Source organism: Ambystoma mexicanum, chromosome 10, assembly GCF_040938575.1.
Source record: "Ambystoma mexicanum isolate Mex_15411 chromosome 10, UKY_AmexF1_1, whole genome shotgun sequence".
NCBI classification, from domain to species: domain Eukaryota; kingdom Metazoa; phylum Chordata; class Amphibia; order Caudata; family Ambystomatidae; genus Ambystoma; species Ambystoma mexicanum.
The window spans coordinates 1,029,572,153-1,029,586,390 of record NC_090932.1 but is presented as its reverse complement, the minus strand read 5'-3'; the positions used below and the strand labels follow the sequence as shown (position 1 = coordinate 1,029,586,390).

The window sequence follows — 14,238 nt, the reverse complement described above, 5'->3', positions numbered from 1 at the left end:
TTAGTTATGTTTTTTTATAGATATTTTAAGAACGTTTTACCAGGTTAAGGGTTGTTCTTTACTTTAAATAATTATCATGGGTGTAGCAGCACTCCGCTCACAACCATGGTGATTGTAAAAGACACATGACCCTGCTACAATTATGATCATTATGTCCCTTGTCACATGACCCATTGTGAATAATGTTCCACTTGGCAGGCACATGAGTTTTCATCATCAATGGTTCCATGTCCGTTTGTCGACAATCATTTGTTCGACGCCAAATTAGTTTGAAAAAAAATAATTGAACGTATTTTTTAGATTGGGGGTCCCCCACAGCCCCGCTTTCTCTATGCTATTTACCGGCCCCCAAAACCCTCCCCATATATATTTCAGTGAGTTTTTTTAAAAGTAATTTTGGTATCGGAAATGACTTTGATTTTTTTTTTCTCGCAAATCAACGCGATACCTCATCAATATGTGTGATCATAAAACAAATCGCATCACTCATTTCCGTACCTAGCCTAGAAATGTGTGCTCACACATTTGTTTCACATAGAGAACAATAATTAGAGAGAATAACGATGGCCACTGTGGCGACTTCGGCTCAGAGCTGTGTGTAGCATCGACACTGATATGCGGGGGCCCATGACACAGGTAGGACAGTGTTGGAGGGTAGGGTTAAATGTGGATGACCACCACACTGTCCGGTATCATCCAACGAGACAGATAACTAGATAACCAGGGGTAACAAGGCTAGAACGATATGTGTGCACCAATTTCAAATATTAAAAAAGTACAAGTAAGATGGCCGTCCCAAAGTGAGTAAGTCAATTTACTATTTCTATGGCAAGTAGGATTGTGAGGAAGGGATCAGAGAGAGAGGGCAGACAGGTACGTTGCGGGCAGGTTTGCTGGGTGATTAAGGAGAGGGGGATTCAAGTTTCTGGGTCACTAGCTGAGTGAAAAAAGGGCGAACCTGCAGGAGAGATTCAAGTGGCCAAGATGGAATGTGGGTATTTACTGCCAGATATATCCAGGGTTGCTGGCCACGCGATTGGCTGGTGACTCTCCTGCAGGTACTCATAAACAGGTAGTGCACCTGAAATATACCTTTCATGTCTTACTTGGTACTGTCTCTTCCGGTGCTCTTATAGGAAAACCCACGGACCCTTCTCCTTCTATCGTCCATTCTGTCGCCAATGTGATCTCTGCTGTGGTGTTTGGGCACCGATTCTCCAGTGAGGATAAAGAATTCCATCAGCTCGTAGAAGCAAGCGATTTCCTTGTGACCTTTTTGGGCACCATGTGGGCACGGGTAAGTTTTAAAACAACAATTTATTATATGTCACAAAGGAATCATATGAAAACATTTTCATGTACTGCTAAAGTGAAAGGAGTGTGGAAGAGGAGAGGGAACAGGAAAGAAAGGAGGAGGGTAGGTAAGGCGGAAGGAAAAGAGAGTGAGGGAGGATGAGAGAGGAGTGGAAAAGGAAAGGAGAGAGGAAATACGAAGAGAGGACAATAACAGAGTGACACCTGGACTACTTATTCACACATAGAAAAATAAGGGAGGAATTCATCTTTGGTCTGTTTACAATGTACAATTATCATGATTCCGGAAATCTGCAGAAGTGACCTGTCTAGTTTCACAACAATTCCATCAGTGCACACATACATGTATTCATGCACTGTTGTCTGTTCTATGCACTACTCAGTAATTATTGGCAAGGATTATAGTTTAGGGGTTCGTGGCCAGAAAACCTCTTAGATATCTCCTGCAAAAGACAAAGCAGAGCATGATTTACTTGGTCTAAATTCATTCATTTACATACAGGAAGCATGCAATATATTGAAGAACAAGACATATTAATCTAGCAGGGCATGTATCTGGAACCCAACAAAGTCTTTGTGAATGCAAGGTCAAATAGACTAGTAGCCCCAAGTCAACAAAGCCCCTACCCTGGCCTCTGCTGGAAAATACTCTCTTAGCAAGTCTCAGCAGAAGGACCATTGCCACCCGGAAATCATCAGCACGTTTGTAATGAAAGTATGCACAACTGGCAGGGCTCAGCCAGGGAGAAGGTGCAACAGAGGAACAGAAGAAGGGTGATGCCATGTTGCAAGGGAATGTGCCCTTCTGGCAATATCCTTTACATATGACCCAGTCAGGAAGTGTGACTTCACGAAATGTAGTAACACAGGGCATTGAAAGCCATCCATAGTCATGAACACATGCCCTTATTTCAGACACTTTTCACTAGCACAAACCCATGCGAACCAAAAAAGACTACATTTTCTGTCCTTTTAACTGTATTGTTAACTTCAGAGATGCCTGTGGGATGAGAGCATCTGCTGACACCAATCCTATGCCAGCCTCCGTGAACCGCCATTCATCCTTCTCCACTGCTACTCTTACATCGGTCTGGGTGAGTCGCACGTCTCAATCTCAATCACCAGCCTCAGTGTTATAATGGCGGAGTAGACGAGTCACACGTCTCAATCTCCGTCACCAGCCTCAGTGTTGTAAAGGCGGAGTAGGCGAGTTGCACGTCTCAATCTAAGTCACCAGCCTCAGGGTTGTAAAGGCGGAGTAGACGAGTCGCACGTCTCAGTCTCAATCTCAGTCACCAGCCTCAGGGTTGTAAAGGCGGAGTAGGCGAGACCTCAGTGTTATAATGGCGGAGTAGGCGCGTCGCATGTCTCAATCTCAGTCACCAGCCTCAGTGTTGTAAAGGCAGAGTAGGCGAGTCGCACGTCTCAATCTCAGTCACCAGCCTCAGTGTTGTAAAGGCGGAGTATGGCGAGTCGCACGTCTCAATATCAGTCACCAGCCTCAGTGTTGTAAAGACGGAATAGGCGAGTCGCACGTCTCAATCTCAGTCACCAGTCTCAGTGTTGTAAAGGCAGAGTAGGCGAGTCGCACGTCTCAATCTCAGTCACCAGCCTCAGAGTATGGCCCACTACACACTGCTTGTACTCCTCTGTTTGCACCTGCATGTTAACATACGCAGCCCCTTCCCTAACCTCAAAATGTCACTGTCTTTCATATCTGAGGACAGTGGGCTTTTTTAAGTGACTGATTCTTTTAACCCACAATTCCCTGACAGGCACTTGCTGTTCTTGGTCAGTGTCTCTGCAATTCTCTTCCTATCTGTTTGCGAATGCAAAGCTCCCCAGAATGCACTGGACACTCCCCATGTCTGCTCGGGTTCCTCCAGTGCTTAATTTGTAAAAAAATAAGTGCCAGTGCCCAAAAAATATTGGCCCCATAATGCCGGGCGCGCCGCCGCCCTCAGCGTGGGCGCGCCGGCCACGCCAGTTTAGTGCTAGACCTACCTAGATCGACCCACCACCAGCCCATCACACTGCTGCTTCTCCATGTCACATGTTTGGCGCTGTAGCAACTGCTGGCACAGGCTAGTAGTGGGATGGATGGGGAAGAGCACACATGGGTTGAGAAAGTATAATGCTTTAAAATTGGAAAACACTTGTTATGGTAGGTGTATTGGTTCCAGCATTCCGGCAAACCCAGAGGGAAAAGAGTGCATTTGAACACACTTCTAAGTTCTAGACCACACTTTTTAGACGTCTGGAGCATACTTGCTGTCCTCGAAGTGATAGTGCATTTGATAACATTGTTGCAAACCTGTGGATGTTATATTATTTGTCAGTTTTGTAGAATGACAGCCCACCCCCACCCACAGCCCTGTTTCCCAAATGGCTCTGAGTGGAGCTGCGTTGCAATCATTGTCCCGGGACGCAGGATAGCTCAGCAGCAATGTGCTCGATTGGAAGCAAGACGACACGAAGCAACACAGGTTCGATCCCCGACTCCTCGCTTAGAAACCTCTGGGTATTAAGCACGTTATAAATACGCAACTAAGACATGCTTCTCCTGTAACTGCACCTCGATGCCACCGGGTTGTGTGAGCGCTTTAAAAATGCAAATAAATAACAGTCACTGTTGCACTGTATTTGTCTATACCCCTTCTGCCCCATCTACAATCTATTAAAGTACACCAAGTATTGTTAATCGGTTACCTCAGGGAGAGCACCGTTCCTCAGTCACCTCTTTCAGGTGTTTTGTGTAATCAATTTACTTTCAAGCCCTTATCAGTCATCACATCTCATAAATGCATCCCCCTTCACCCTTCCTTCAAGCATGAGCATGCTGTTGTATAACTTGGAAAAAGTCATTTCTGCAAGACATTGTTATGAAATCAACGGCCTGTGCTACTTCTGCTTTAGGACCTCTTTCCACCTTAACACATATTAAAAAACTAAATATGTTGTGTCACCCAATATTCAGGAGCCAGAGGAGAATGCATATTCGGATATCTCCTGCCCACTGATATGTTCTTGACATGCTTCACTAAACTGCGGGGTGTAACAGACACCCACCTCTATCTGAGGATTCCGATCTGAGGATTGCATGTGCTCTCATTTGGAGCACATGCTCGGAGCGTATTGTACCCAGATTAAGGGGCCACCTCTGGTGTATAAACCACACATCAGGATAGAAAACATGCGCTTGAATTATTTAAAAAATGACAGCAAAATACAGTTCAGAATTATACACGAATACTCAACTAGTGCTTTTATTTATGACAAAGCAAAAACAAAGAGGTGATGGCTGGAAGGTTTAGAATGAATCTTAACCACTGGCATTGCTCTGGGCTACCCTCCAGACCATCGTTCTTCGTCTGCCAAGCCATTACAGAAGGGGAAAGACCTTATGCAAATCAGGCTTGGCCCCACCTGAACATCCCTTCTGCACGAGACCACAAGCATCCCCAAACATGTTTCGGCCTTGTTGGGCCTCATCAGTGAGGAGTAGCTTGGGTCTCTAGGCCCAGCGGGCACGGGACCCACGTCTGGGCATACCCATCCCACTCGGGGTGACAAAGCAAAAACAAAGAGGTGATGGCTGGAAGGTTTAGAATTAATCTTAACCACTGGCATTGCTTTGGGCCTAGAGACCCAAGCTACTCCTCACTGATGAGGCCCAACAAGGTTCGGGCTGGACTGCCCCTTTTGGGGGTGGGACCAAGCCTGATTGGCATACGGTCTTTCCCCTTCTGTAATGGATTGGCAGGCGAAGAACCATGGTCTGGAGGATTGCCCAGAGCAATGCCAGTGGTTAAGATTAATTCTAAGCCTTCCAGCCATCACCTCTTTGTTTTTGCTTTGTCACCCCGAGTGGGACGGGTATGCCCAGACGTGGGTCCCGTGCCTGCTGGGCCTAGAGACCCAAGCTACCCCTCACTGATGAGGCCTAACAAGGCTGAAACATGTTTGGGGATGCTTGTGGTCTCGTGCAGAAGGGATGTGACCTAGCAGTTCGGGCTGGACTGCCCTTTTTGGGGGTGGGACCAAGCCTGATTTGCATACGGTCTTCTGTAATGGCATGGCAGGCGAAGAACGATGGTCTGGAGGGTTGCCCAGAGCGATGCCAGTGGTTAAGATTAATTCTAAAGCTTCCAGCCATCACCTCTTTGCTTTTGCTTTTATTTATGATGCCAGATTAGTGGGCACGTGCACCATGTTTATCTCCATCTAGTTTCCATGTGTGTATCTTTGCCTCAAGTGGCATTTCAGAAGTTTGTCGCATTGCATGGGCTTTTTTCGCGAAGTGCAGTGTTTCGGTTTCGGCCCAATACGTGCACCGTTCCAGACCGGGTCCCCTCGCTGAAGCTCGTTTGTGAACTAATGAGGCCGATAACATTAACAGGTCGAACGGAAACACCCAGGCACAAATTTACAGTCCATGTTTCGCTTAGATGAATGCTATCCAGGGTCGGACTGGGGCATACAATTGTCTCGAGTCGGGCTCGGCACCAATGAAAAAGTGGCCAAAGTTGCAAATGACATTTCATTCATTTTGTGACAGACTAGTGGAACCATGCTGCCGCCCGTGCCCCGCCCGGTCCTGGGCCTTGCCTCAATCAGGTAGGCTACCTTCTGTGGGGGCCGCCACTGCCATGCTGAGCCTGATGATGACAAAAATAGGTGCGTGGCGCAGCGGCCCCACGGAAGGTAAGATTTTAAAAGAAAAAATGTATATTTGGGCAGCTGGGGCCCATCACTTTCGAAGTGATGGGCCACAGCCACCACTCAAAATAAGTTATTTCTTTTAAAACCTACCTTTCGTGGGGAAAGGCCCCGGCCACCGGCCCCACGGAAGGCCAGATTTTCAAAGGAAAAAGGAAAAACGTACTTTTGGGCACAATCCACGGGCCCGGCCGCCCGCAGCAGAGTCATCCGACTCAGTCTGCGGCAGCCGGCAGCCCCATGTCACAGAAATTGGCCTGGGCCTGGCACTGACTGCAGTCAGCAAAACACTGCACACAGGTCACACAGACATAAGCCTGGGTGCTGACGGGCCCCTGGTGGGGTCCTGACTCCTTGACAGTCAGGACACCACCAGGGGACCATGCCACCACCCGGGCCCCGACCTGGGCCTTGCCTGATCACTTGACTGTGACAGGCTGAGGCTGCACTGCACGCAACAACAAGTGACTTACCAGACAGCCGTTAAGGCAGGTCACAGACCCAGTCACCCAGGAGTCCACCAGGGACCACGCTGCCAGTGCCACCCATGCCCTGCGCGGTCCTAGGCCTTGCCCTTGCCTCAATCACGTAGGCTACCTTCCGTGGGGCCGCCACCGCCACGACCATGCTGAGCCTGATGACAAAAATAGGTGCGCACGCAGCGGCCCCACTGAAGGTAAGATTTTAAAAGAAAAAACATATAATTGGGCGGCTGGGGCCCATCACTTTCGAAGTGATGGGCAACAGCCGCCACTCAAAATAAGTTATTTCTTTTAAAACCTACCTTCCATGGGATGGGGCCCCAGCCACTGGCCCCATGGAAGGTCAGGTTTTCAAAGAAAAAAGTAAAAAACGTAATTTTGGGCACAACCCACGGGCCCGGCCGACCGCGGCAGAGTCATCTGACTCAGTCTGTGGCAGCCGGCAGATCCTGGTCACAGAAATTGACCTGAGCCTGGCACTGACTGCAGTCAGCAGCACACTGCAGACAGGTCACACAGACAGAAGCCTGGGCGCGGACGGGTCCATGGTGGGATCCTGACTCCTGGGCAGTCAGGACACCACCAGGGGACCGTGTTACCACCTGGGCCCCGACCTGGGCCTCACCTGATCACTTGATGTGACAGGCTCAGGCTGCACCACACGCAACAAGTGACATACCTGCTTTGCCGGCTGGGACTTGGTCTCCTGTCGGGGCCTCAGGGTGGGCGGAGGGGTGGGTGCGTACAATGGCACCCTCACAAATGAAAAAGCAGGCAGAGGGGGCCCCAGGAAGCAGCTAGGCCGCACCACGCAGAGCAGGCTCTCTCTCACAAGTCGGGACTGACGACGCCACGCCTCGACACCTTCACTTCACAGTAACTTGGGAAATGAAGGTGGCGCTGCACTGCCTCCTGTGGCAACAACAGAACGTAACCATGTAATTTCACTGGCTCAGAAGAACAGCCAATGAAAACTGCACATTCTGTGTTACTATACAGAATGTATCAAATACTGCATAGTAACAACAGAATGGTAGTTTTCATTGGCTGTTGTTTGTAACAGTTTGTTGTTCATTGCTATTGCTGGCCCCTCCCAGGCCCAGCCAGCGATGGCCTGCAACCTGCAAGCACGAGAGATTGAGATCAGAATGACAAATTCCAATGATTTATAATGAGAAGCTAAGCGAAGTGGAAGAACAAACAAAGCAATTGCAAGTGCGCTGGCCCCGCATGGGTTCCAGTACCCAAAAAAGAGTGCCGGTGTTGGCCACCGGCAACCACCCCCACAAATTAAGCACTGGGTTCCTCCTCTGTGCTCTAATTGATACTTTTTGCATTCATATACATTGACACCTAGAGGCTTTGAAGTTTGTCCTGTCCTCTATGCACCTGACAAATGTACATAAAAATGTAAACGTAAACGTATATGGCCAGGTTCTCAAATGTTTTTTGGCGCAAGTCGCATGATTTATTTATTTATTTATTTATTCATTTATTTGCTTTTGTATAGCGCACTTGCAGCCCGGAGGCATCGAGGCGCTGTTACAAGAATATGTAAGAAGTTTTGATTTACAGGTTAATGAGCGACCAAGGGTCTCTTAGGTACAGTTACAGTTACAGACTGCATGAAATACAGATATGAACAGCGTTCCAGGCATAGAGAAAATAACAGTATGGCAGTTGTAAAGGCTGATAATAGATATTTTGCTTTCAGCTAAAGAGCTCGGTTTTGATGGCTTTGCGGAATATTTGGTGGGATTCGATTATTCTTAGATCAGTAGGGAGTGCGTTCCAGTGGGTGGAGGCCAGTGTAGGGATGCACAAGCGCACCTCCTCACTTGCACCAAAAAAGGTGCAGCCAATCCTCAAAGGGCATAGGAAGGAGCGCTTGTTTGATGTGCTCAATCAGATGTCCTTGTCCCCCCTTTGCGTATTTGCGTATAGAAAGGGGCGTTTCTGCACATTACAAACCACACAAATGGGAAATGCTTTTAAATGTGCAAAATGTGAGGTCTTCCCCTGCACCTTTTGGCAACAGGTGCAGGGAGCTGTGCAAAACGTGGTGGGGTCATATCTGATCCTGTTATGATTTGTCTTTGAAATGTGTCAGCTAACCGTGGCTGTCATACTAGCATTTCCATCGCACATACAGGGCTGGAAATAATTTCTAATCCCTGTGGCAATCACGTAATTGCTGGGAGCATCTTAGGCTCCCAACACTAATGTATGCAAGAGGGATGGACAGCGCATCTTTGCGCCACTGTCCAGCCCCTCCTGAAATGCTCAGGTCACCACTGTGAACAAGGTGACCTGATAATTTCAGCAATGAGCACAAATTAAATTAGCACATTCTCTGCACTCCTTTCATGAGAATCTGGCACACAGTCTTCAGATATACCCAAATGTGATTATCAAATTAGTTTCAAATTATTTAGTATCTTCTAGATAACAAAGCGAATCATAACAAATGCCTCTTTCATGTCTAGCGGCTGCTTATCAAATAATGGAAAATTCATTTCTGCAAATGCATCTCTGTGACAGAATAACTCCTTTCACAAAATCCTACTGTTAAAAATTAATTCTGGTTTCCATTAGATTCTTTCCTCCCACAGATTTCCCATCTTAAATACAAATATCTTCCAGAGCCTGCTGTCTTGGGAATTCTTTTTCAGCCAGTATGGGCTACCATGCGGTTCTGCGTCCTTCCTGCATGACTCTAATGCTCACCTGTGTCTCCGTACGTGACTTCATGGAGCAAGATATATGGAGCCATTGATGCAACTTACCCTCGGTTCATTTTTCCCGCATGCTCAGTACGGTGCTCAACAACACCAATGGCATTTTTCAAAACGTAAATGCTTCATGGCAGGTCCAAGGTGGGCTTCAAGCCTTGTAGAGACTGCTCAAGGCAGATGTCCGATATTGACACCACACATGGTCTGGCTTTACTGCCTATGGGTGGAACAAAATACCAAAGTATACAGCTTGTCACAATCCACGAAATGAAAGAACCTCAGGAGTATGATGGTAAACTGCACGCCCTTCCTTGAAGGGCGGGAAATGCACTCACTACAAATCTCTTGCTTTGAAGCCGTCTTCCAAGAAGGTCTAGTCTTTAGAGGAGAAGCCAGGGTGTTTCTCGAGGAATGACACGCATTGAGATTGCAGCTCACACAAAGTGGACCTGAAGGAGGAGAAGAAGAAGCATCACAAGAGGTCTCCTTCTCCCAGCACATGATCTGGAAGCCATTCTTTCACCTTATTGTACATGAAGAAGAGCTATCACCCCTGTTTCAAGGGCGATGAAGAGTCTTCAGGGGAATCCCCACCGTTGAAGGTACCAGCACCCTATTTACTCTTCTAACACAGAGCAGCAGGAAGAATTCAGGCAACATATTCTAGATGTCTCTGCCAAGGCCCTGGCACTGGCAACATCGGTCATAGCAGCGGTGGCAGGGCAAGGGCCCAACATCTTTGGACAAGCTGGAAGAGGACACCTCTCCAGACAGTGACCGCATACCTGCTTGTTCAATTCCAGTGTTGTCAGTGAAGTATGTTCCCCTCCCAACACTGAGTTACTCCACTTTTGGGCACTGTAGCTCCAGTCCCTGTCTCATGGTTGGAAGAGCCTTAACACTGGCTGTGGACCCGGTCCTTGCTGCCAAAAGCATTGTCTAGCTCTTAGAGATCCAGGTTTCCTGTCCACATACCCCAATCCTGAGAATATGGGGATTCAGGCCTCAGTAATGGTCTCGAATTTAGCCAAATTTTCTGTCCTTGCCCCAGAGGGAGAGAGCAAAAGTTGGATGCTTTTTTCCAAAAGGTGTTTGCTTCTGGCAGCCTAGCCTTCTGGGTTGAATGCCACCTCTCCCTTGACTAAAAACACCCATTGCTTGTGCAATGTAATCTCTGCGGCAGCAAAGAGTCTCCTTTTACCCATGATAAAAAAGGTTTCACTTCTCCTGGTAATGAGAAAGATGAGATGAGTTACCTCCTCCAGACCTAAACAAACTCACCACTCCAACCAGATATACGTCCTCACTTTCAAAAGAGCTAAAGCTGGAGGCTCCAGCTTCCAATATATAGCACCAAAAAATTGGAATGCTTTGACCACATCACTAAGAAATGAAACCTCCTACTCTGTCTTCCGCAAATCACTAAAGACCAAACTCTTCAACTAAGATACTCGCACCAGAACTTCATCATCATGAGCTCCACCGGGTTTCCTTTATAACCCGAGTACCGTTGAAGCTAAGCTAACACCATGTAACTGCCTTTGTATTGTTGACTTGGTTCCCCTGTAACCATGGAACCATTTGTCCAAACATTATGTAACTTTCCTTGTATTTTTAACTGTCTTGGTTTGTTTGCTCTGAAAAGATTGTGTTTCCTCTTGCAACTAAGTAAACCCTATTGTGCACTATATAAATGTAAAAAATAAATTAAATAAATGAGACACATCAGGTCCTCGTGTTAGGCCTTGACATGGCAGACTGTGTAGCCAGAACCATGGATACAGGCTCTGTCAACCGCGGACATTCATGGATGTGAGTATCTTTTATTGCCCCTGACACTGAGGATAAACTCCTGGATATGCCCTTTGATGATGAAAAGCCCTTGAAAGCCACTGCAAAATCCATACAGTTGCTCGTCCAAAATCCTGCCTCGGCTCCCTCCAGGGGTGAACTCTTTTTGTGATTTCAGACTAGTATAGCAAGCAGGGACAGCATTGTTTTCCCTACCAAGCTAGGAACAGAGCAGCAAAGTGGGTGATATTGACTCGGCCTCCTTCGCTGCTAAGACCTGTGTCCCAAAATCCTCTGAAATAGACTTTTCCCCTCTCTTTCCATTGGGGAGGAGGCTGTCCTTGCACATCAGGGAGTGGGCACTCGCCACTTCGGACATCTGGCTTTTGCAGTTTATCTCACATGAATCTTGCCTTCCATTCTTTCAATGCCCTCAGGACTGTCCCCCTTCTCACACACCCCCCCTCAAGATGCCCTACTGCTGGAAGAAGTTTGTCAACTTCTCTGGAAGTGTGTGAAAAAGCTGGTGTGTTCAAGAAAGCCTGGAAAGAGGTTGGAACTCCCTTTGATTTCTTCTGATGAAGGACTTTGCACTTGGGTTTAGGCGTCTGAACTTGTACCTCTGCAAGAGCAATTTTCAAAATGGTCACCTTGGCCAAGATTGTCCTGCCCCTCGAGTCGCTGGACTGGCCGGTGTCACTGGATATTCAGGACCCCAACGTCCACGTGCTGATTCATCCTAAGCACAGGAAGTACCTGAGATTTGAGGTTGGGAACACCTCTAGCTATAGGCCTTGCCCTATGGACTGTCCTCTGCTCAGAGAGTCACCACTAAGCTGTTAGCCCATCCCTGATTTAGAAATGGCGGGAAGGTTAACAGAAATCGGAAGTATGCAATTCACTTGACTCATAGATGAATAATAATAATAATTACCTCAGAATACAACTTATTTATTTCTGATCCCTGAGTCTGTCCGCTGTTCATCCCTTTTGCTACGTGCACTTTGCACTGATAATGAGAAAACATACATAAGCTTGTCTATTGTTAAAGGTTCTAGATTCATTGGAAGTCATTATACATATCAAATAGTCTGGAGCATACCATGCAGAAACCTCTGGAAACATTTGAATCTCAACTCAGGTAATAGACTGATGCAAGATGGGACACTGAAGAATCCCGCTCAAGCTTAAGGGTGGTTTTTTAAGACTGTTTTACTAGAGTGCACATCCAGCTCTGCCAACTTGTCCACCTTTTCTCCTATCACCCCTGCATGTGTCTCCCACCTCCTGTCCAAAACTCACCCTACTGCTGCCCCCTTTCACCCCATCCCCACCTCCCTCATCCCCAAAATGTACCCCCTCCTTATTCCCTACCTAACCACCTTCTTCAACATCTGTCTCTCCTCCGTCACCTTTCCTTCAGCTTTCAAACACACTACCATAATCCCTATCCTGAAGAAACCTTCTGCTAACCCTCTTCTTGCCTCCAACTTCCGGCCAATCTCCCTTCTGCCCTTTATTTCTAAGCTCCTCGAGCGCCTTGCCTGCTCTCAACTTTCTGCTTTCATCTCATCCCATTCCCTCCTCCCCACCATCTCAATCTGGTTTCCGCCCTAAAAACTGCATTAAGACTGCCCTCACCTATGTCCTCAACTCTCTCCTCACTGCTCGTTACGCTAAGCAATCTTCAATTCTCATCCTCCTTGATCTTTCTGCATCTTCTGATACCGTAGATCACCCCTTACTTCTTAGCACTCTGTCCTTCTTCGGCTTCAAAGACTCTGTTCTCTCCTGGCTCACCTCTTACCTCTCCAATCGATCCTTCACTGTCTCCTGGCGGCCGCTCCTCCTCCAGCCTCCCCCTGAACTTTGGCGTCCCTCAGGGTTCCGTGCTGGGACCCTTTCTTTTCTCTCTCTATATCTCCCTTCTCTCCCCAGTCATTTCTTCTTTCGGCATTTCCCACCACTTCTACGCTGATGACACCCAACTCTTTCTTTCCTTCTCTTCCTTCACATCTGACCTCCACCTCACTCTTTCTTCCTGCTTCACATCCATAAAATATTGGATGTCATTCCACTTTCCTTCCCTAAATACTGACAAGACTGAGGTGCTTTTCTTCCCTCCTAACAGTCTCTCCCCTTCTCCCCCTCCCTTCATCCACTTTCACCTTTCAATCTCCCCATATCTTCCCATGCCCGCAATCTCGGCCTCCACCTCGACTCCTCTCTATCCTTCTCCAACCACATCTCTCTAACCTCTCGAGCCTGTCGCCACCACCTCTATAACATCCGCAAGATCCACCTCTCTCTCACATTCCACGCTTCCAAACTCCTAATCTCCTCTCTTATCTTCTCCCGCCTCTTCTACTGCTCCTCTCTCCTCTTTGGACTCCCTGTCTCTCACCCAATTCCCCTAAAATCCATCTACCACTCCTCTATCCGTACTCTATTTCTTCTCGGCCCTCGAGACTCCATTTTCTCCTCTCTCTCTCAACTTGACTGGCTTCCCTTCCTCTCACAACTGAAATTTCAATTCCTCTGTCTTGTCTACAAATCTCTCCATGACATAGCGCCCCCCTCCCTTTCCTCCCTCCTCTCATTTTACTCCCCCTCCCGCTCTCTCCGCTCAGCAAACCTCTTCCTTCTCACTGTACCTCCAGCCCCATGTGCCTCCTCACGCTTCCGCTTCTTCCAACTCTTGTCCCCCTACACTGGAACTCCCTCCCGCTCTCCATCAGCTCCACCCCTACCTATTCATCCTTCTTCCACTCCCTGAAAGCCCATCTTCTTCACTACCCCCCTGACTTCCCTTACCTACCCCTCCCCTCCTACCCTTGCCCCCCTCTTTTCCCCCGAATCCTCTCTCCTTCCCCTCTGACCTTAATTTGGTAACAAATACTACTTAAGGGCAATGAGGACACCAGATCACTCCCCCTTCCCTTCCCCTCCCCCCTCCGCCCCACTCCCTCCCCCTACCTCAAATCCTACACCGTAACTCCCTTCACCTACCCCCTCCTCTATCCTCCCCACACCCTCTCCCCCCCTTGTAAATAGTTCTACTTATTGTTCTAATGACCTGTTCATGTTTGTAAATACGCTTCTCTCACTTTTGTACCTGTTGTTATATTGTAAAGCGCTTTGGCTTAAAGTGCTATATAAATTCAATAAACATAAACATAAACATGAATAAAGTGTAA

General features: G+C 47.6%; 1 protein-coding gene across 1 annotated transcript in view; it reads left to right on the top strand.

Moving 5' to 3' along the window:
• The window catches only part of LOC138491960 (cytochrome P450 2J4-like), a 169,796-nt gene that overhangs the window by 55,795 nt on the left and 99,763 nt on the right, over positions 1 to 14,238 (top strand). Inside the window, exon 4 of the mRNA XM_069618847.1 lies at positions 1,137 to 1,297. Coding sequence (XP_069474948.1) covers positions 1,137 to 1,297 — 161 coding nt within the window. The remainder of the gene's footprint in view (positions 1 to 1,136; positions 1,298 to 14,238) is intronic.